The following is a 24,147-nucleotide window of genomic DNA, read 5'->3' on the forward strand; positions in this document are numbered from 1 at the left end:
AAGAATAATAAACATATTATCAAAAGCATTTTTATGGAAAAGTTGTAAATATGCAGCCTTTGATTAAAAATAAAGGGCATAACAAAATCCACATCAGGCAGAGTGTTAAAATGCAATTCTGTGACAATTACTCAAAGTGTCAAACAGAACCATAATCAGCTGACCATTCCTGCACGTTCCACACTCATGGATTCAGCCAACCAAGGACTGAAAACATTTGAGGAAAAAAATAAAAAATGCTACAAAATTAAAAATACAGTGTAAACTACTGACATAGCATTTATATTGCATTAGGCATTATAAGTACTCTAGAGATGATTTAAAGTATCGTCAGGGCTCCTGAACCAATCCCCCATGGATAGAGGGGCAGAGCCCCTCTGCATACTAGCTTCTGTAATGGGTTGAATTGTGTTTGACCAAAATTCATGTGTTTAAGTCCTAACTCTCAGTACCTCTGAATCTAAACGTTTTTGGAAATAAGGGCTTTAACAAGATAACTAAGTTAAAATGAGGCCATTTAGGGTGGGCCCTAATCCAATTTGACTGAAATTCTTTTAAGAAATTCAGCAAGCCAGGTGCGGTGGCTCACGACTGTAATCCCAGCAAGGAGGCCAAGGCAGGTGGATCCCTTGAGCCCAGGAGTTCAAGACCAGCCTGGACAACGTGACCAACTCTGAAACCTCATCTCTATAAAAAATATAAAAATTAGCCAGTTGTGGTGGTGTGTACCTGCAGTCCCAGGTACCGGGTGACAGAGTAAGACCCTGTCTCAAAGAAAGAAAGAAAAAGGAAAGAAGAAAAAAAATGAAAAGAAGGGCAGAAAAAGGAAAGGAAGGAAGGAAAGGAAAAGGAAAAGAAGTTCAGCCACAGATATATGCCCACAGAGGACCCTGTGAAGACAAAGAAGGGAGCCATCTACAAGCCAACAGAGGCCTCAGAAGATATCAACCCTGCCAACAGATTTCCAGCCTCCTGAACTGCGAGCAAATTTAAGGCACCCAGTCTATGGTTCTTTGTTATGGCATTACAGCAAACTAACAGGTTTCATTTAAAGATGGAGGACAAGCTATAGTTCCTGTCACACTGAAGTGAGTGCAGAAAGGGTTAGAAGGAAACACATTACAAGGGGGATTTCTTTAAAAGATTTTTCAACCAAAAACACATACTTTATGACCTCTGGCACAAAGTAAAAAACATACATACCTTATACAAAGCTGCAACTCCCAGGGATAGCACGAATCCTGTAACCATATGAAATCGCAGACGCCTGGCCAGAAGGCCACGCATCTGAGGTTTTGGCAAAACTTCAGGTGCCATGGTAGTTACTGTCCTTGATACGTATGCCAACCTTAAGAGATTCAGAAAATATGATTAAGTACAGAGTTTATTTAAGCCATAAACTTGAGAATGGCCACCTGGAAGCATTGGAGTTGTCCTGAATATAAACTGCGATTAGCAGCATTGAGAATGGCCACCTGGAAGCATTGGAGTTGTCCTGAATATAAACTCCGATTAGCAGCAAGTACAAATGAAATGTTTTTCTTTTTTGGCAGAAACAGGGTCTAGCTATGTTCCCCAAGCTGGTCTTAAAAACTCCTGCCCTCAAGTGATCACCCCACCTCGTCTTCCCAAAGTGCTGGGATTCCAGCCTACAAGTGGGTTAAGAAAAAATTAGAGGCAATTCCTAAATTGTTCATCAAGAATTTACATTTAAATAACATAAACTATTGACTGACTAAACGCTGTCATTTGTGTCACAAATCCAGGAATAATATTTGGGTTGAGACATGGGTGAGGGACGGGACTGAAGTCCAATACTCAGATCTCTGGGCCCTGCATACCTCATGTAGCTCTCCCTACTGAGCTTTTTTTCCTTTCTCGGGTAAAATAATAAAAGAAAAACTCTGAAGAAAATAACATATCAAAAGAATTCTCATGCACAGTACATTTTACTACCTAGAGAATCACAGCACGACAGTGGATGGATTCCTCTCACAAAGCCTAAGCTGTCTCTTGGCTTAGCCTGTTTCACCTCTCCCTCCCCCGGCCCCCATACACTGAGCGACTACCGTAAATAAAGGCGACTAACTGTGGCACACTAGTAATGGGCGAGCAAAGGCAACAAAAATCTTTCCCAATAAGAAAAATAAGCACTGGCTCCACATTGTAATTAACGATGGCAAACCCACTTATGGAACATTTACTCTTCTAAAAATTTTCTGTCCACTCGTTAAACCTTCGCGACAACCCTGTCAGATCATGAGGCAGGTGTCTTCCACGGTCACACGATATACCATTAAAACTTGGACGAGAACGCGGCAATTGCCATGAGGGCCCAAATTCCCTAACTACTCCTTTGCCCAGCCTCACCCGGGGGCCCAAAGACCCTTGCGTCCCTGCAGGCCTTCAGCTAACGCGGCCGGGGGTAGGATGGGAAGCCGTGGGGCGAGGGGAGGTTGCAGGAAGCCCATCCTTTCCTCCTGCGACAGGCACGGTGACCCTCCTCCAGCTTCCCAGCTCTAATTTAAAACGCTGCCACACAGCGAGCGACGCTGCCAGCTGCTTCGCCTACACTGACCCTTGAGCCTCACGACCAGCTGCAGAAGAAACCACTACCTCTTTTCTCACGGGAGAAACACCGGGGCCAAATAGATCAAATGACCTCACCAAGGTCACGATGGCTGGGGAAAACCGCAGCGGGTACCGGCCCCGGGTCGGCTCACTCCGAAGCCCGCTGGGTCCTCGAGGGTCCCGCAGCCCACCCGGCTTCGGTGGGGCCGTCGCAACCCACCCGGTCTCTGTGGTCCACCCGCCGCCCTCCTGAGGCCGCCGCGGAAGCGTGAGGGGGTAGATGCGGAAGAGAGGCCCGAAGCTTCACCACGGCCGAGACACAGAATCACGACTAAATCCGAGGCAGAGAGAAAGCGGGAGGCTGCCGTTGTCACAACCCGAAGTGTCGGGGTGGAGATGCAAAACGGACCACACTTACCTCAACACCAACGTCCTTCCCAACTAAAGGAAAAATGGACCGCACTCCAGCCGCGCGCAGGCGCGGAATAACAGTGCACCGAGAGAACCTGGCGACGGTAGCCGAAGGAGTTCAAAAGACCTCTAGCGCGCCCACCGCAGGTGACAGCCGACTTTCACTTTCGTGGTCTGCTTTTTTCCTGTGTGACCTTGCAAAACGGGCTTGACCTCCTCATTTATCGACCTCTTTATCTTCTTAGTAAATTGAAGATATTAGTCGTACTTATACACAGAGTCCCAAACCATGTGCACAAACCGACATTTTAATTATAACCAACCTTATGCGAATAACCGTTTGGCTTAGGTAAAAGGTGAAAAAGCCGACTTCTAGGAGCTCAGAGCCCAGAAAATGAGAAAGATAAACAGATTAATACCGATCCCATGAAGTGGGCACTACCAGAGACGTGGCCCAGCTACTGCAGAAGCAATTCTCTACCTGGCAAAGCTGAGGACGTCTTGATAGAGGGGCGGTATTTGTGTGGGGTTCTTGAGAAAGCACAAGGGTTTTGAAGGAAGGCAACTGGAAGTTCGTGGAAAGTGGTGTAGAAGGGTGAGGCTCTTGTGCCTTAATGATGCCGAGCTGTTTTTATTGAAATAACCTGAATTATTTCAGTCAACCCATCAAGCCCTGTGGAAGATAACTGGGACACAACAGATGCATGATATTGAGTCAATACACTGAGTACCTACTACGTGCCAGATTCTGCTAAACAAGAGGACAGAGGAGGCTCATTCTGGTCAGGGAGTCTTTGTCCTCAACCTATTAACAAACACTCTGGAGGTGAAACCTTTCAGCCACGAAGAAAGGTACTAATTGAGACTCAGAAGTAGGTTTGGACTTTACCAACGTTTTTCAGGCCTCTTATCAAGCAAGGGTCTACCCAGCTGAAAATCTCTGCATGGAATTTGTCCAAAGAGTAATTTGTTTCTACTCTCTTTCCTTCCCCACCCCACCATTGGCCCAAAGAAGAAGTGGTGAACTTCAGAGTTCACACGGATTAGTGTATGTGAAACCATCAGGGAAAGCTTCAGACAAGACGTGGAAGAGATGGAAGCAGACCTGAGTTTCAGTCTAATGGAAAGGCTGGAAAACTGGAGAAATTGGAGAGACAACATTGGCTGGGAGAAGATGGCAAAAACAGGCACACTCAGGGCACAGAGCCTGAACTGAGTGAAATACTGAGTGTTTGTTCTGTGCTTCCCTAGCTATCCAGTGAACCACAGTGAATGACTGAGGGTGACTCATGAATAAAACCTGAGTGGTAGGGGTGAAGAGAGACATGTTACATATAGGTTCTGTCCTAGAACCGAACAGACCTGGATTTGAGACCCAGCTCATCAACTTGTAGCTGGCAAATTTCTTAATCTTTCTAAGTCTGCTTTCTCCTCTAAAAATAGTACCCATTTTGTTGGGTTGTGATGTAAATTAAATGGGATAATGTATATGCAGCTTGAGTATCCCTTATCTGAAATGTTTGAGACCAGAAGTGTTTCAGATTTTGGATGTTTTCAGATTTTTTAGTATTTGCAGAATACATGCCAGTTGAGCATCCCAATAGGAAAATCTGAAATCCGAAATGCTCCACCGAGTATTTCCTTGAGCACCACATCAGTGCTCAAAAGTTTTGAATTTTGGAGCATTTTGGATTTCGGATTTTCAGATTAAGGGTGCTCAACCTATACAGTGCTTGACAAACAGGCCTTCTGAATATGCATTCCTCCCTGTGTACTTTTACCTGTCCTGCATTCCTTCCATCTTCCTTTTAGTAGCAGTGCTTAATTGTCTTTCCAGTAATCAATCCTTCATCACTGCTAGCCATGTGATTCTACAATAGTCAAATCTTATTCCAGACTGGGTGTGGTGGCTCACGCCTGTAATCCCAGCACTTTGGGAGGCCAAGGCAGGCAGATTACTTGAGCCCAGGTGTTGGAGACCAACATGGGCGACATAGTGAGACCACCATCTCCATAAAAATGTTAAAACTTAGCCGGGCATAGTGTGGTGTATGCCCATAGTCCCAGCTACTCAGGAGACTGAGGCTGGAGGATCACTTGAGCCCAAGAGTTGCAGGCTGTAGTGAGCTATGACTGCACCATTGCACTCCAGCCAGACAGAGTGAGACCCTGGCTCTAAAAAGAAAAAGAAAAAACATTATTCCAGTTGAGCAGGCGACCCAAGAGTAGCCAAGCAATGTGGCCCATCCCCTTAGCCACAGTAATTTGTTGCAGATGGGCACAGGATTCTGGCCAGGCCAGTGAAACTCAATTCTATGACTTCTGTTGAAACTATTGGGGAAAAGGATCTCTTTTTATAGAGAGAGGAGTTTGCATTGGGTTGGAGTAGGGGTCTTGCAGATCTGTGAGAGTATAAGGCCAGAGGGTACTGTGTGCCTATAATGCACCAAGCACAGCATATGACAAAATGACATAAAAAGCCTCATGAAACTTTCATTCTAGTGAGCTTCGAGGAGAAAAACCAACAAAAAAAATGTATCTGAAGGAGGTAAGTGGAATGGAAACAACAGAGTAGGTATTAAGAAAGTCTGTGTGAAGAGGTATCTTTTTTGTATTGAAAGATTGATGGAACAACCCACGAAAGAAGCCCATGGTTTACACTAAACTAAAAGATGGCTCAGTGTAAAGACTGGGTTTGTTCTGCATAGCCCTAAGGAATAAAGTAGGATGGATGAGTGGAAGATGCTGGGAGTTAGATATCAGTTAAGTATTCACCATGGCTAGAAATCAGTTCCTTTCAAGGTCATCCTCAACCAGAGACACATCCACCTGGGGGAGACAAGGATCCCTTTAAGGGATTCACGTGGTAAATCCCTTAATTGGTAAAAACACGACCAACAGTCTTGTTCCCACTATATCTTTCCATTCTGGCCTTGACAATCACCAGGTCAGCATGTTACCTTAAAATGTGTTGATAAGATGCCCTTTTTAAGTACAAACTTAGGGGGAACTTGGGTCCAGGGCAGGGAAACAGCTGGTTGCATGGCAATAGTGATGCCATCTTGAAGAAAAACTGCCATGATGACCGATGTTTGACTACTGCATACCAAGGTGTTTCCATGGCATGGATAGACCCTCATAAAGATGTTTATCTAACCTCCCCAGTGGTCACAAGTTTTGGTAGAAAGTCTGAGGCGTGACCAGCTGCACATTTTACCGGAAAAGCTTGCTATATAGAGGATATTTTCTGGACCACAGGTGCGGGAATCTACCATCCCTCAGCCAACAGAGAGATTGTTTCTGTTCCTAAGTCCCTTTTAAATGTTTCTTCCTAAGAAACTGGATTTGTCAGTCTCTTTCTTCAACCTTTGGGGGCAAGTTTGCGTAGACCTGCTCACCACTGTAGCTTGTTAACTGTGAATCCTGCACTTAGGACAAAACACCCTTGACCATGAATCTTTCCCTTGGGCAGATTTATCAGCCTCTTTTTCAGCCTCTCAGCTTCCTCAGATTTTGGGGGGTAGCTTTGCCTAGGCTGTCTACCGCAGCACACCCAGGAACATCCTGGCTCCTCCATCACTATCCTGCAGTGAACATGCTTTTGAGAAAACCTGACCTCTCACCTGTGCTGCAGCCTTTCCTGTTGTGAAAAGTGTATATAACACCTAGAAAGGCAAATTACAATGCCAAGAGCTGAAAGGGATGAAATGGACCCTGAAACAAATTAGGCAGTAGTCACTCGAAAGACTGGAAAACTTTCAATCCTTTCAACCATAAGATATATCACTGATACGGTATCAATGGGAAGGGCCATAAATAATTTTATGGATTAAGAAAATGTGAGGGGCTCAGAAGTTAAAAGGTAACAACAAAAACAACCTCTATCTGAGGTAAAATAGCAGTATCTGCAATATTTGACAAACCTCAGAGGTAGATCTACTGACTCTTTTACATATAATTTATTTCCATTTTCAAATTTAACAAATAATGAGTGTGTTGAGTCAGAGTTAGATCCTAGAGCTAAGAGACGACAGGCTGGGTGTGGTGGCTTACACCGTAATCCCAGCACTTTGGGGGCCAAGGTGGGAGGATAGCTTGAAGCCAGGAGTTCAAGACTAGTCTGGGCAATATAGTGAGACCCTGTGTCTAAAAAAAAAAAAAAAAATGTTTTTTAATTAGGCTGGTGTGGTGGCTCACACCTGTGGTCCCAACTACTCAGGAGGCTGAGGCAGGAGGATCACTTGATCCCAGGAGTTCAAGACTAGAGTGAGTGAGCTACACTGCACTCTCGCCTGGGTGACAAAGCAAGACCCTGTATCTAACAGAGAGATAGAGAAAGAAACAGAGAGAGAGAGAGAGATTTTTCTCTTTACTATTCATTATTACCAAGAAAATCTAGGATTTCAGAGATGCAGCCCAATAATGTAACTAGATTTCCATTCTGCCTCCCCACTAATTAATAAATAAGAAATCACCAGCCAGATTCAACAGGGAAACATATCTGATCCTGAAAGTAGACAGGAAAAAGGAGGCATATTCTTTCCCCTAGAATTATATTCTAACAATTCAGTTGAGGATATGGACCATCACAAGGCTTGAGTCTGGGGACTTTAGTTGACCTGACTATATCCAATATGTAAATAAGGATCCAAGGGAACTCATAAGGGCTAAGAGTTTCTTATGCTGAGAGGGAATTTACCTCTTGTTTATGTCAATTAGCCCATGTAAAACTGGTTTTGTTATACATTGTTTTGCTTAAAGTCACAGTTTCCAAGAACCTATTGATGACGTTAAGTGAGGACTTACTGTACGTCTCAATTCAGACTAGCCACATTTCAAGTTCTAAGTGTGGTTTCTTTGTGACGTTGTTATTGACTAAGCAAATGCTGTGAGTGATGATCTGCAAATGATCCCCTGCTCTTAGAAACTGACGACATTCAACATAGTTCCAAGCAAGGTGAGGTTTGCTGGCTCTACATGCCTCCAAAAAGGGCAGCCTCTACCAGAGAGATCCTTCATTGTCACTGATGCTGTTTGGCATGGGGCTTGGGAGGTACAGGAAGACCCGGTGTGGTTTACGAAAGCCCCTGGAGGAGTGTTCCAAGCTCTTCAGTGGCAGCAGTGTCCCATGTATAGAGTTCACTGCAGCTTATGACAAACAACAGTGACAGTTCAGAGGAAACCTGACTCCTTTCTCAAAGATGGTCCCACACCTCACCTTAAATAGGAGAGGCATGGTGAAAGTTCCAAATAATCTTTTTTTTTTTTTTTTTTTTTTTTGAGACAGAGCCTCACTCTATAAAGTCTCACTTTCGTTCAGAGCCAAAGTGCAGTGGCGTGATCTCAGCTCACTGCAAACTCCGCCGCCCAGATTCAAGCGATTCTCCTGCCTCAGCCTCCCAAGTAGCTGGGATTACAGGTGTGTGCCACCATGTCCGGCTAATTTTTGTATTTTGGGTAGAGATGGGGTTTCACCGTGTTGGCCAGGCTGGTCTCGAACTCCTGACCTCAAGTGATCCACCTGCCTTGGCCTCTCAAAGTGCTAGGATTATAGGCATGAGCCACCATGACTGGCCCCAAATAACTTATTAAATCAGCTGTGTGATGAATAAGTATTTCAATGTAAAATCTTATGGAGGCCAGGTGTGGTGACTCATGCCTACAATCCCAACACTCTGGTAGGCCAAGGCGGGAGGATTGCTTGACCCCAGAAATTCAAGATCAGTCTGGGCAACATAGAGACCTTGTACTCTGAGCTAGCTCCAACTTCCAGTGACCCTGAACTGAAACAATTGGGTAAGTAATTACCTTACTTGTTTATTTTTATGTTTTTAATTTATTCTTTTTTTTTTTTTTGAGACAAGAGTCTTGCTATGTTGTCCAGACTTATCTGGAACGCCTGGACTCAAGTGATCTTCTTGCCTCAGGCTCCCAAAGTGTTGGGATTACAGACATGAGCCACTATGCCTGGCCTTGTTTTTATTAATCTTTCTAAGATTTATGTATTTATTACATTTTATATTACATTTATTTCAGTGTTTAATACTAGAAGTGTTTTTGTCCTTATTTAAAAGTTAATGATGTTTTTGTAACCAGAAATATGCTGATGGAATTTACCTCTTGTTTATGTCAATTAGCATGGTAAAACTGGTTTTGTTGTACATTGTTTTGCTTAAAGTCACAGTTTCCAAGAACCTATTGATAACATTAAGTGAGGACTTACTGTATGTCTCAATTCAGACTAGCCACATTTCAAGTTCTAAATAGCCACATGTGACTGTATTGGATAGCACAATTAGAACATTTTAGTCATAAGAAAATGCTCATGAGTCATTGCTAAATGAAAAGGCAAGCTGCAAAGCTATGCCACGTGATCTAATTTTGTAACATGTACATACACTTATACATATGTATGTATATATAAGCAGGAAATAATACTGAAAGGGTATATACCAAAAACTTGCAAGTAATTTTTACATTTTATTTTTATGCAATCCAAATTTTATCATGTCTGTCTTTTATGGTTAGAAAAAAATTAATAATAAATATGAATTTTTAAAAAGAGAGGTGTATTCGTTTCCTATTGTTGCTGTAACACACTTCCACAAATTTAGTGGCTTAAAACCACACACATTCATTATCTTGCAGTTCGATAGTTCAAAAGTCTGACACAGGTCTCACTAGATTCAACTTAATGCGTCACCAGGGTCGCAATCCTTCCAGAGGCTCTAGAAGAGGAAGAATCTGTGCCCTTTTCTAGCTTCAAGGGGCTGCCTGCATTTCTTGGCTTATAATTCCCTTCTTTCATCTTCAAAGCCAGCTCCAATACATCTCTTCCTCTGCCTCTCCTTTTCTCCCTCCCTCTTCCCTGTTCTCCCTTGTGATTGATTATATTGGCCCCACCTGGATAATGGGGGAACAGTCTCCCTATTTTAGTGTCACCTGGTTAGCAAGCTTAATTCCACCTGCAACCTTATTTCCCTTTGCTATGTAACATATCATAATCCAGGGATTAGTACGTAGACATCTTTGAAGGGCTGTTATCCTTCCTACCACAAGAGGTATGATCATGATTAGTACTGTATAACTAATATTTCCATTCTCCTTTCAGATGCACAGTAGGGTTATACTTCCTTGCTCCCTTCAAAGCAGCCACGTGACTTGCTTTGGCCAATGCAGTATGAGTGGAAGTGGCATGAGTCTTTTCCAGGTAGATGCTTTATAAGACAGCATGTGATTTACTACATTCTCTTTGCCCTGCCTATGATAGGATGGAAGTATTGATGGAGATGGCACATATGTCATCACCTATGTCTCACCTGGGTCTGTGAGACACTAGGATGAGCAGAGTCCTTCTACCAACCTGTGCTGGCCAGATATGGTGAGGGAGAAATAAGTGGTATGTCACTCCACTGAGCTTCAGGGGTTGTTTGGTCCTACAGACAAACAGCTCATCCTGACTGGTACAGGAGGTTAAAAAAAATACAAGCATATAACTGGCAAGAGATAGTATCTCATTGTGGTTTTGACTTGCATTTCTCTAATGACCAGTGATGATGAGCTTTTTTTCATATTTTTGTTGGCTGCATAAATGTCTTCTTTTGAGAAGTGCCTGTTCATATCCTTTGCCCACTTTTTGATGGGATTGTATTTTTTCTTGTAAATTTGTTTAAGTTCTTTGTAGATTCTGGATATTAGCCCTTTGTCAAATGGATAGACTGCAAAACTTTTCTCCCATTCTGTAGGTTACCTGTTCACTCTGATGATAGTTTCTTTTGCTGTGCAGAAGCTCTTTAGTTTAATATGATCCCATTTGTCAATTTTGGCTTTTGTTGCCATTGCTTTTGGTGTTTTAGACATGAAGTCTTTGCCCATTCCTATGTCCTGAATGGCATTGCCCAGGTTTTCTTCTAGGATTTTTATGGTTTTAGGTCCTACATTTAAGTCTTTAATCCATCTTGAGTTAATTTTTGTATAAGGTGTAAGGAAGGGGTCCAGTCTCATTTTTCTGCATATGGCTAGTGAGTTTTCCCAACACCATTTATTAAATAGGGAATCCTTTCCCCATTGCTAGATTATCTCAGGGTTGTCAAAGATCAGATGGTTGTAGATGTGTGGTGTTATTTCTGAGGCCTCTGTTCTGTTCCATTGGTCTATATATCTGTTTCGGTACCAGTACCATGCTGTTTTGGTTACTGTAGCCTTGTAGTATAGTTTGAAGTCAGGTAGCACAATGCCTCCAGCTTTGTTCTTTTTGCTTAGGATTGTCTTGGCTATGCAGGCTCTTTTTTGGTTCCATATGAAGTTTAAAGTAGTTTTTTCCAATTCTGTGAATAAAGTCAGTTGTAGCTTACTGGGGATGGCATTGAATCTATAAATTACTTTGGGCAGGATGGCCATTTTCATGATATTGATTCTTCCTATCCATGAGCATGGAATATTTTTTCCATATTTTTTGTGTCCTTTCTTATTTCCTCGAGCAGTGGTTGGTAGTTCTCCTTGAAGAGGTCCTTCACATCTCTTGTAAGTTGTATTCCTAGGTATTTTATTCTCTTAGAAGCAATTGTGAATGGGAGTTCACTCATGATTTGGCTCTCTGTCTGTTACTGGTGTATAGAAATGCTTGTGATTTTTGCACATTGATTTTGTATCCTGATACTTTGCTGAAGATGCTTATCAGCCTAAGGAGGTTTTGGGCTGAGATGGTAGGGTTTTCTAAGTATACAATCATGTCATCTGCAAACAGGGACAATTTGACTTCCTCTTTTCCTATTTGAATACTCTTTATTTCTTTCTCTTGCCTGATGGCCCTGGACAGAACTCCCAATACTGTGTTGAATAGGAGTAGTGAGAGAGGGCATCCTTGTCTTGTAATCATTAAAAAGTCAGGAAACAACAGATGCTGGAGAGGATGTGGAGAAATAGGAACGCTTTTACACTATTGGTGGGAGTGTAAATTAGTTCAACCATTGTGGAAGACAGTGTGGCGATTCCTCAAGGATCTAGAAGTAGAAATACCATTTGACCAAGCAATCCTATTACTGGGTATATACCTAAAGGATTATAAATCATTCTACCATAAAGACACATGCACACATATGTTTATTGCAGCACTATTCACAATAGCAAAGACTTGGAACCAACCCAAATGCCCATCAATGATAGAATGGATTAAGAAAATGTGGCACATATACACCATGGAATACTATGCAGCCATAAAAAAGGATGAGTTCATGTCCTTTGTAGGGACATGGATGAAGCTGGAAACCATCATTCTCAGCAAACTATCACAAGAACAGAAAACCAAACACTGCATGTTCTCACTCATAAGTGGGAGTTGAGCAATGAGAACACTGGACACAGGGAGGGGAACATCACACACCGGCCCCTGTCATGGGGTGGGGGATTAGGGGAGGGATAGCATTTAGAGAAATACCTAATGTAGGTGAAGAGTTGATGGGTGCAGCAAACCACCATGGCACGTGTACGCCTATGTAACAAAACTGCACATTCTACACATGTACCCCAGAACTTAACATATAATAATAATAAAAAAGAAATCTTACGAAAGGCAAAGTGATGATGGCAATCTCATTGAGCTTTAATCTGAAGTATATAAATTACTGTGATAAATTAAACACAGACAAATTTCCTTAGAAAGCCATAAAACACTAGAATTTTCCCAGAAATAAGATATTGAGTTTTTGCTCTCCAATCCCCAAATCAAAATATTACAGTAAAATGTTTGTTTTAATACATGTTTTCTCCTTTGCTGTAAAATAAATAAATGAATAAATGTTTAAAAAATGCAAGTATCTGTTTTCGTTAGGGATGCATGTGTGTGAATGCTGAGGCAGATAAACTGAGTGACAGAGACAGTGGGAATGTAAAAAAGTAATGGGGACATTAAGATGGGCCTGGAAATAAGCTATGTTGATCATTACGATGTCTTCTAAATTGAAAACAAAATTGAATGGTGGAGCCCAGCCCTTCAACATTAGGGGCTTCCCTGTGCTCAGCCCTGACTGACCTCTAGAGAAGCTGTGAAGAGACCTTGAGTTTTGAAATAGAATCTGTCTTCTGCTTAAGAGTCCTGCTTTGCTGCTGACCTAGGGGAACGCTGGATGTTTGGGTCCCTTCGGGAGTTGAGTGCCTGAGGCACTAGCTTCCCAAGACTTCTGATGGAGTACTGAATTCTAGGGGACCCTGGGCTCCCCTGAAGCTTGTTCGTGGATTGGGGACAATGTTTTCTATCCTCTCCAAGGGCTGAGTTCCTGCCTCACTTTATTTGTAAGCCCTGTGTGGCCCCTAGTCATTTGTAAAACATGTTCACATATGTTTTCATTTTGTCCTCTCAATAATCCTGTGAGATATGCAGGAATTTCTTTATTTTATTTTATCTTATTTATTTATTTAGAGACAGAGTCTCCCTCTGTCACCCAGGCCCGAGTGCATGGCGCAATCACAGCTCACTGCAACATTGCAGGCCTGGGCTCAAGTGATCCTCCTGCCTCAGCCTCCTGAGTACCTGGTATGACAGATGCATGCTACCACACCCAGCTCATTAAAAAAATTTTTTGTTGTTTAGACAGGGTCTTACTATGTTGCCTAGGCTGGTCTCAAACCCCCGGGCTCAAGTGATCCTCCCATTTCAGCCTCCCAAAGTGCGGGGATTAAAGGCACGAAACACCACGTCTGGCCTCGGTTTTTAGATAAACAAACTGAGAGTCATAGTGGTAGAAAAACAGAAACACTGAGACTGGAATCTAGAGTGTGAGAATCCAGAGATTCCCTTCCACAGCAGGGCTGTGGAGAGCACATCCAAGGAAACAAATCCATCTCAGTGGATAACACTCATTAGCCTAGGATAGTTCACTGAGCACCGATGGTGTGCCCTGTGTGGTTGTCCCTAATGGCTGAGAGGATAGTCCCAAGTCACTGAGGACACTTCCTAAATCAGTAGATCATTCCAGAGCCTTCAGTTTCTTTTAGTTGAATTGATAAATTCTCCTAGGTCCTACTTAGAAAATCAAAGAGGTTATTTATTCAGATGATGAGGTCTGTTCTATAACTAAGTACCAGATATTTGTGTTCCTTTGGGCATTTCAGAAGCAGTACTAATTAAAACGATTTTCCCAGAATCGGGCTGACATCAATCACAGAAGCTACACACAGAGATGACCCAGCCTGATAATGGCCTTTGTGAAATGAAGCTGTTAAATGAAAGAGTCACGTTAAACTCAGCTTCATTTTGAATACAGAGACAGCAAAAAATCCAAATTTACTAGATGAGGAAAAAAAAACCAAGAGGAGCTGCAAATACCTATTTTAACTTCTAGGAGGATACAGCAAAGTCAAAAGATATAAATTATCATTCTAAGATAGGACACTTGGTAATGACTTTTAAATTGATTTTTTTTAAAAAAGGATGTCTTAGTAGTTTCTTTGGAATTCCACTTTGAACTTATGTTTATTTTAATTTATGGATGTGGTCACCTAGTCAAATTCAAACATGGATATCTTTAGCTTCCACATGCTCTTCTGAGTAAACAGTAACTGTGTTGACAGCAGGACATAGTCATTAGAATATTGTATGATCACCCTGACACTGCCACATTTAAAATCTGGAGGTGTAGGGCACAGTGGCTCATGCCTGTAATACCAGCATTTTGAGAGACCCAGGCAGGAGGGTCGCTTGAGGCCAAAATTTCAAGACCAGCCTGGGCAACAGAGCGAGACCCTGTCTCTACAAAATAATAAAAAAAAATGAGCCAGGCATGGTGGCATGTACCTGTAGTCCCAGCTACTCAGAAGGCTGAAATGGGAGGATTGCTCAAGCCCAGGAGGTTGAGGTTAGAGTGATCCATGATCATGCCACTGCACTCCAGCTCTGGTGTCAGATTGAGACACTGCCACTTAAAAAAATAGAAATACACGCTGAAATATTTACCAATCAAATGATACAATGATGATTAGCTTCAAAATAATACGAGAGTGGGGTAGGCAGGTGGGCAGATGGGAGTGGAAGGTGTTAATCATAGGCAAATAAAACCTAGGTCACCAACTTTCTCTTTTCTTTTCTTTCTTTTTTTCTTTTTTAAATATAAACAGGGTCTTGCTATGTTGCCCAAGCTGATCTCCGGCTCAGGCTCCTGTTTTGGCCTCCCAAAGTTCTAGGATTGCAGGTGTGAGCCACAACTTTTTTTTTTTCTATAAAGGGCCAGATAGTAGCTGTGGGCCAGGGTCTCAAACTGTGTTGCCCACCACTCAACTCTGCAATTGTAATGTGAAAGCAGTCACAGACAAAATATAAAGAAATGAGTGTGACTGTGTTCCAATAAAACTTTATTTACAAAAACATTCAGTGGGCTGGATTTGGCCTTTGGGCCATAATTTAATCCCCTCTGGTAAAATAATCATTATTTTAGCTGGATCAGGAGTACATGGGAGTACATAAGTACTATAAATTTCTGTCCACTTTTGCATATACAGGAAGTTTGATGCTTTCCATTTAAAATGATAGAATGTTTTGAGCACTATTCACAAGCCCCAGACCACGCCTCAGCCTTCTTGGCATTCTTACAAGTGAGTATTCTTCCTATATCCAACTTGGGTCACATAGTAGAGACAGAGTCTCACTATATTGCCCAGGCTGGTCTGGAACTCCTAGGCTCAAGCAATCCTCCTGCCTCAGCCTCCCAAAGTAGTGGGATTACAGCCACCACGCCCAGCCTGGTAATTCTACTTTTCATTCCCAAATGCACTTTCTTAATCTGAGTCTTTTCCCATAGCATTGTGTTTTTGTTTTCTGATATATCTTTATAGATCTATATTTATATAGATATCTGAGGACACTAATTATACATTTTTAAAAACTATTTTTTCCTTGAATCAACTATGTTTCCTAGGGAGTAGTTTTTGTTTGCATACATCTGGGTCTTTTTCCTTAATACTCCACACTTCTGTTTATCATGCCCACCTACATTTAAGAATGAGGCAATGTAAAAACTAATTATCAGTTATATGTCATGGCAGGGCTTGCCACCTGACAGGAGTCACTTCAGATGAGCAGATAGGGAGCAGCCATTAGTCTTCGGATCTTAAAAAACAGAATGAGGGGGCTATGCACTGAACTGGGCACTAACTCACACTTTCACTGTCCGGTCTTTCACCAGACACTTTTTTTCATTTCTTTTGTAAATCAATAGGTCAATCAATCTCTCCTCTCTCACTCTCATTCTGTCTCTCTGTCTATATTTAGGAAGAGTGAGGCATTCTCTGCTGAGATATGTTTGAGTTGAATGTTCTGCCTACAGACTTTCCAGTAACTCCTCTGTTTTCAGCCCCGTGTTTTGCTATCTCTGCAGGACCTGGAATTTCTGAATCCTGAGCCTCCCCAGGCTTCTGAGGGGCAGCTGTACGGTTTCCTCAGCAATAGTATCCATCATACGTTCTTTAAGTGAGGTTTCCTTCTCCCTGCTTCCCCCACACTTACTCCATTATTCACTTTCAGTCTCCAGAAATTTGTTGAAATCCTTTTATTTTTTATTTTTACTTTTTAAAATATATTTTTTCCCACCCAAACCCTGCAGATGTTGAAATCTCTTAATCAACTGATGCCTTCTATTTATTTTTGTGGATTTGTAACTTTAGACTTTACAGTTCTTTTTTGGAGCTGGGAGGGAGAGGAGCTAAACACATGTACTTAATCCACCATATTGAATTACAGTCTGAAAGTGTCGTTTAGAAATCTTACCGTTTCTAGCACTCTTCTTCCTTCCTGCAGATGCAGGCTGCCATCTGGGATCATTTCTCTTAAACCCTGGGAACTTCCTTAGTATTTTCTGCAGTGCAGATCTATTACCAACAGATTCTCTCAGCTTTTGTTTGTCTGAAAAATGTCTATATTTGGCCTTCATTTTTCTGGTTTTTAAACTTTTTACTTTGAACTAATTTTAAGCTTACAGAAAAACTGCAATAGCACCAACAACTCCCAAGTACTCGTTTCAGCTGGTAACATTTAATTGTTAACATTTGGCCACATTTGCTTAATCAATCTCTCTGTCTCTTTGTATATGTGGATATACTTAGACCACTACACACACCACATCTTTTTTTTTTTTTTTTTTTTTTTTTCTGTTTTTGAGACAGGGTCTCACTCTGTCACCCAGGCTGGAGTGCAGTGGCATGATCTTGGATCATAGCAGCCTCGACCTCCTGGGCTCAAGCAATCCTCCTACCTTAGCCTCCTAAGTAGCTGGGATCACAGGCATGCACCACCATGCTTGGCTAATTGTTGTATTCTTTGTAGAGATGAGGTTTTGCCATGTTTCCCAGGCTGGTCTCAAACTCCTGAGCTCAAGCAATCTGCCTTCTTCAGCCTCCCAAAGTGTTGGGATGACAGGCATGAACCACCACACCTGGTACATAATTTTTTTTTTTTTTTTTGAGATAGCATCTTGCTCTGTTGTCCAGGCTGGAGTGCAATGGCGCAATCTCAGCTCACTGTAACCTTGGCCACCTGGGTTCAAGCAATTCCTCTGCCTCAGCCTCCCGAGTAACTGGGACTACAGGCATCCGCCACCATGCCCAGCTAATTTTTTGTGTGTTTTTAGTAGAGATGGGGTTTCACTGTGTTAGCCAGGGTGGTCTCAATCTCCTGGCCTCGTGATCCGCCTGCCTCGACCTCCCAAAGTGCTAGGATTACAGGCGTGAGCCACCACACCTGGCCCATACTTTTTTAAAAAAATTCTGTGGCAATGATGTCTCACTATGTTGCCCAGGATGGTTTCAAACTCCTGGCCTCAAGCAATCCTCAAACCTTGGTCTCCCAAAGTGTTGGGATCATAGACATGAGTCACTACACCCAGTCAGACCCACAGATAATTTTTAAATTGTTTAAAAATAGATTGTAGATATAATGACCCCAATTCAGGGAATGCATACTGATACAGTATTATCATCTAATCCACAGGTTCCACTCAAATTTCACTTTGTCTTGATAATGTTCTTCATCCCCTTCCCCAGCTTTATTAAGATGTAATTGAAAAATAAAAATTGTACATATTTACATTGTACAACATGTTTCAACATATCTTTTGTGAAATAATTAAATCAAGCTAATTAGCTCACATACTTTTTTTGAGGTGAGAACATTTAATATCTATGCTTAGCAGTTTTCAAGTACAATACATTATTATTCACTATAGTCACCATGCTGTACAATAGATTTCCAGAATGTATTCCTCTTGTCTAATTCAAACTTTGTGCCCTTTGACCTACATCTTCCCATTCCACCCTTCCCCAGACCCTGGTAATCACTATTCCACTCTTTGTCTATGAGTTCAACTTTTTCAGATTCCACATGTAAGTGAGATCACACGATATTTGTCTTTCTTGTCTGACTCATTTTACTTAGCACAGTGCCCTCTGGGTCAATCTATATTGTCGCAAATGACAAGATTTCTTCTTTTTTAAGGCTGAATAGTACTCCATTGTATATATATGCCACATTTTCTTTATCCATTCATCTGTTGATGGACACAGGTTGATTCCATATCTCGGCTATTGTGAATATGCTGTAATGAACATGGGGGAGTAGATATCTCTCTTGGACATATTAATTTTATTTCCTTTGGATATATACCTGGAGTGGGATTGCTGGATCATGTGGTAGTTCTATTTTTAGTTTTTTGAGGAACTTCCATTGTATTTTTCATAATGGCTGTACTACCCAAGAGTGATCTTTATAAGTCTAGCATCTAATCACACGTCACATCTAGTTATCATATATCTTTAATTTCCTTCAATCTGGATGAATTCCCTTTTTTTTTTGTCTTTCATCACCTTGATAGTTTCCAGGAACACATACCAATTACTTTGTAAAATATCATTTAGTTTGGATTTGTCTGATATATCCTCATTATTCAAGATAGGTTATTCTTTTTTTGTGTGTAGTTTTGTTTTGTTTTTGGCAGGAATACCACAGAAATGATTCTGTGTTCTTCTCAGTGCATCATGTCAGCAGACATGTGTACTAGTCTGTTTTCACACAGCTATAAAGAAATACCCAAGACTGGTTATTTATAAAGGAAAGAGGTCTAATTGACTCACAGTTCCACATGGCTGGGGAGGCCTCAGGAAACTTAACAATTGAAGGGGAAGCAAGGAGGTTCTTCACATGGTGGCAGGAGAGAGAAGAGTGGGGAGTAAAGGGGAGAGAGCCCCTTATAAAACCATCAGATCTTGGGAGAGATCACTATCACTAGAACAGCATAGGGGAAATGCTCCCATGATCCAATTACCTCCCTCCAGGTCTCTCCCTAGACACATGAGGAGTATGGGGATTACAATTCAAGATGAGATTTGGGTGGGGACATAGCCAAACCATATCATATGCCAAGCTATATCAGCATGTAACACAGTCAAACCATATCAGCATACAATATCAATTGTCCTCAATACAGGTGATGTTAACTTTTATTATTTGATTAAGATAATACAGGCCCTTGGATAGCCAATACAATCTTAACTAAGAAGAACAAAGTTGGAGGAATTACATTTCCTGATTTCAAAACTTACTACAAAGCTACAGTAATCAAAACAATGTGGTACTAGCATGAAGAAATACATGTAGACCAATGGAATACAATACAGAACCCAGAAATAATCTGTCTATATGAGCAAATGATTTTTAACAAGGGTGCCAAGATCATTCAATGGAAAAAAGAACAGTCTTCTTAACAAAAGGTGTTGGAAAACTGGATATCCACATGCAAAACACTGACATTGGACCCGTACCTTACATACATAAAAATGAACTTAAAATGGATCAGAGACTTAAAGGTAAGAGCTAAACTATAAAATTCTCAGGAAAAAAACACAGAGTAAAAAGCTTCATGATGTTGTATTTGGCAATAATCTTTTAGCTATGACATTAAAGGAACAGGAAGCAACAAAAAAAATTAGAGCAACTGGCCAGATGCAGTGACTCACGCCTGTAATCATAGCACTTTTGGAGGCCAAGGAAGGTGGATCACTTGAGGTCAGAAGTTCGAGACCAGCCTGGTCAACATTGGTGCATACTTATAATCCCAGCTACTCAGGAGGCTGAGGCAGGAGAATCGCTTGAACCTGGGAGGCAGAGGTTGCAGTAAGCTGAGATAACACCATAGCACTCCAGCCTTGGTTGCAGAGTAAGACTCTGTCAAAAAAAAAAAAAAAAAAAGGCAATTGGACTATATCAATAAAGTGAAAGACAACTTGCAGAATGGTAGAAAAAATTTGCAAATCACATATCTGATATTCAGAATTTATAAAGAATTCCTACAACTCAACAACAACAACAGCAGCTCCAATTTGCAAATGAGCAAAGGGGTCTGGCATGGTGGTGCACATCTGTAGTCCCAGCTGAGATGGGAGGATTGCTTGAGCCCAGGAGTTCAAGGCTGCAGTACACTATGGTTGTAGTGAAAAGCCTCTCCATCCTGGGCAACATAAGGAGCGAGTACTGGTTTATTTAAAAAAAAAAAAAAAAGAGGAGGAGGAGGAGGAGGAAGAAGAGGAAGAAGAGGAAGAAGAGGAAGAAGAGGAGGAAGAGGAAGAAGAGGAGGAAGAGGAAGAAGAGGAGGAAGAGGAAGAAGAGGAAGAGGAAGAAGAAGAAGAAGAGGAAGAGGAAGAGGAAGAGGAAGAAGAAGAGGAAGAAGAAGAAGAAGAAAGAAGAAGAAGAAGAAGAGGAAGAGGAAGAAGAAGAAGAGGAAGAGGAAGAGGAAGAGGAAGAGGAAGAGGAAGAAGAAGAAGAAGAAGAAGAAGAAGAAGAAGAAGAAGAAGAAGGACCAGCAGCAGCAGCAGCAGCAGCAGCAGCAGCAGCAGCAAACAGGCAAAGAATTTGAATAGACATTTATCCAAGAAGATATACAGACACCAACAAACACAAGAGGTTCAACATCACTAATCATTAGGGAAATGCAAATCAAAACCACAATGAGATGCCACTTCACACCCATTAGGATGACTATTATAAAAAATTAACAAACAAACAACAAAACAGAAAATAAGTGTTAAGGATGTGGAGAAATTTGAACCCTTTGCTCTGCTGGTGGGAATATAAAATGGTGCGGCCACTGTGGAAAATAATATGGCAGTTCCTCAAAAAATTAAACAGAATTACATATGATCCTGCAATTCCATATATACCTCAAAGAATTGGAAGCAGAGACTCAGTTACTTCTACACCCATGTTCATAGCAGCCTATTCTCAATAGTCAAAAGATGGAAGCAACCCAAGTTACCATCAATGTATGACTGATAAACAAAATGTGATATATACATATGACAGAATATTATTCAGCCTTTAAAAACAGGAAATTCTACAACATGGATGAAACTGGAGGACATAATGCTAAGTGAAATAAGTCACAAAAACACAAATACAGTATGATTCCACTTATATGAGGTACCTAAAGTAGTCAAACTCATAAAGACAGAAAGTAGAATGGTAGCTGCCAGGGTCTGGGGGAAAGGGAGAATGGGTAGTTGTTGCTTAATGAGTACAGAATATCAGTTTGGGAAGGCAAAAAGGTTTTGGAGAGAGATAGTCTTGATTGTTGCACAATGTTGCACATTGTTGTGAGTGTACTTAATGCCACTGAACATACACTGAAAATGGTCAAAATGGTAAATTTTGGCCAGCGCAGTGGCTCCCGCCTGTATTTCCAGCACTTTGGGAGGCCGAGGTGGGCAGATCACAAGGTCAAAAGATCGAGATCATCCTGGTCAACGTGGTGAAACCCCATCTCTACTAAAAATACAAAAAATATTAGCCGGGCGTGGTGTCAGGTGCCTGTAGTCCCAGCTACTGGGGAGGCTGAGGCAGGAGAACTGCGTGAACCCAGGAGGTGGAGCTTGCAGTGAGTCGAGATCACGCCACTGCACTCCAGCCAGGCAATAGAGAGAGACTCCGTCTCAAAATAAATAAATAAATAAATAAATAAATAAATAAATAAATTTTAATTATTTGGATTTTACCACAATTTTTAAAAAGATGGCATGTGCCTTATTTCTCCACTGTAAAGTTAATAAATATCTGTACTTATCAACAATTATTAAGTATTTTGTAGTAAGATAATTTGAAATTATATAATTTCAAATAATTCACACCAATAGTTTGAATACCAATCCAACACCACAAGATTTATTCTAGCATCCTCTGTTACCATATTTGTAATTTCTCCAACACTGAAAACCTAGCTCCTCTTATCCTCAATATACTTTTTGGCAATCCCCATATGTAATCAATCTCCTAACTATACAGGCCATCTTCCTAAACCTGTCTCTGCCAAACCTGCCAGCTAAATTCTTGACCCTGGCCCCACTGATTGTGCCAGCCTAATTCTTGGCTCTGACAAAGAGGAAGAGGAAGGTGAAGTGAAGGCCCTCAATTTTGAAGAATATTTTCACTGGATATAGAATTCCAACTAGACAAATTCTTTTCTTCTTTCATCACTTCATTTATTTATTCATTTATTGAGACTGAGTCTCACTCTGTTGCCCAGGCTGGAGTGCAGTGACATGATCTCAGCTCACCTCGACCTCCACCTCCCAGGTTCAAGAGATTCTCATGCCTCAGCCTCCTGAGTAGCTGGAATTACAGGTGTCCACCATGACAACCAGCTGATTTTTGTATTTTTAGTAGAGGTGGCGTTTCACCATGTTGGCCAGGCTGGTCTCGAACTCCTGACCTCAGGTAGGAGCCACTGCGCTCAGCCTCATCACTTTAAAGATGTCTTTTCATTCTAGTTTTCATTGTTGCCTATAAAAAATTAGCCATCATTTTTATTGTTAGACCTTAAAATGTACTATGTATTTTTCCTTTGGATGCAGTTAAGATTTTCTCTTTATCTTTGGTTTATAGCACTTTGACTACAATGAGCCTAGGTGTGGTCTTCAAATAATTTATCTGCTTGGGGTTCTCTGAATTTCTTGGACATGTAGGTTGATATCTTTCATAAAATGTGGACAAATTGAGGGCATTTTATCTTCAAATATTTTTTCTACCCCGTTCTCTCTCCATTATACCTGTTAGATATTTTATTTTATTTTATTTTATTTTTTGAGACTGAGTCTGGCTCTGTCGCCCAGGCTGGAGTGCAGTGGCCGGATCTCAGCTCACTGCAAGCTCCGCCTCCCGGGTTTACGCCATTCTCCTGCCTCAGCCTCTGGAGTAGCTGGGACCACAGGCGCCCGCCATCTCGCCCAGCTAGTTTTTTGTATTTTTTTAGTAGAGACGGGGTTTCATCGTGTTAGCCAGGATGGTCTCGATCTCCTGACCTCGTGATCTGCCCGTCTCAGCCTCCCAAAGTGCTGGGATTACAGGCTTGAGCCACCCCACCTGGCAGATTATTTTATATTATCCCATTGTTCTCTATAACTCTGTCCTGTTTTCCTCCTTTTATTTTCTCTCTGTGCTTTAATTTGGATAATTTCCATTAGCCTGTCTTTAAGTTTCCTCATCCCCTTTTCAGCTGTGTCCATCTGCTGGGAAGCCCATGCCCTGGATTCTTCACGTCAGATTACCATATTTTTCCGTTTTAGAATTTTCATTTAATTCTTTTTAGAGTTTCTCTTTTTCTTTTTCTTTTCTTTTCTTTTTTCTGAGATGAAATCTCACTCTGTTGCCCAGATTGGAGTGCAGTGGCACGATCTCAGCTCACTGCAACCTCTGCCTTATGGGTTCAAGTGATTCTCCTGCCTCAGCCTCCTGAGTAGTTGGGACTACAGGCGCACGCTGCCACGCCTGGCTAATTTGTTTTTTGTATTTGTAGTAGAGATGGGGTTCACCATGTTGCCCAGGCTGATCACAAACTCCTGAGCTCAGGCTATCCCTCCCCTTGGCCTCCCAAAGTGCTGAGATTACAGACGTGAGCCACCACACCCAGTCGAGTTTCTCTTTTTCTGTTGTAATTTCATCCATCTCTTTTGCCATTTCTTCAATCTTTTCCTTTACGTATTGTAATTTATTGTCTCATGGTATCTGGTAGGTCAGAAATCTGCATGTGGTTTAGCTGTCTTAGCTAGATGACTCTGGGTCAAGCTCGCTCATAAGGTTACAGTCAAGCTGCCAGGCAGGGCTTTGGTCTCATATAAGGTTCAACAGGAGAAAGATCT

General features: G+C 41.6%; 1 protein-coding gene across 3 annotated transcripts in view; it reads right to left on the reverse strand.

Annotated features, from left to right (window-relative positions):
* COX6C (cytochrome c oxidase subunit 6C) overlaps positions 1-24,147 on the reverse strand; it is a 161,035-nt gene that overhangs the window by 12,609 nt on the left and 124,279 nt on the right. Inside the window, 2 exon segments of one of the 3 annotated variants that reach the window (NM_001193384.1) lie at positions 1,204-1,348; positions 2,990-3,017. In NM_001193384.1, coding sequence (NP_001180313.1) covers positions 1,204-1,317 — 114 coding nt within the window. In that variant the 5' untranslated portion in view covers positions 1,318-1,348; positions 2,990-3,017. 3 annotated transcript variants of the gene reach the window in all.

The sequence above is a fragment of the Macaca mulatta genome, chromosome 8, assembly GCF_049350105.2.
Source record: "Macaca mulatta isolate MMU2019108-1 chromosome 8, T2T-MMU8v2.0, whole genome shotgun sequence".
NCBI classification, from domain to species: Eukaryota; Metazoa; Chordata; class Mammalia; order Primates; family Cercopithecidae; genus Macaca; species Macaca mulatta.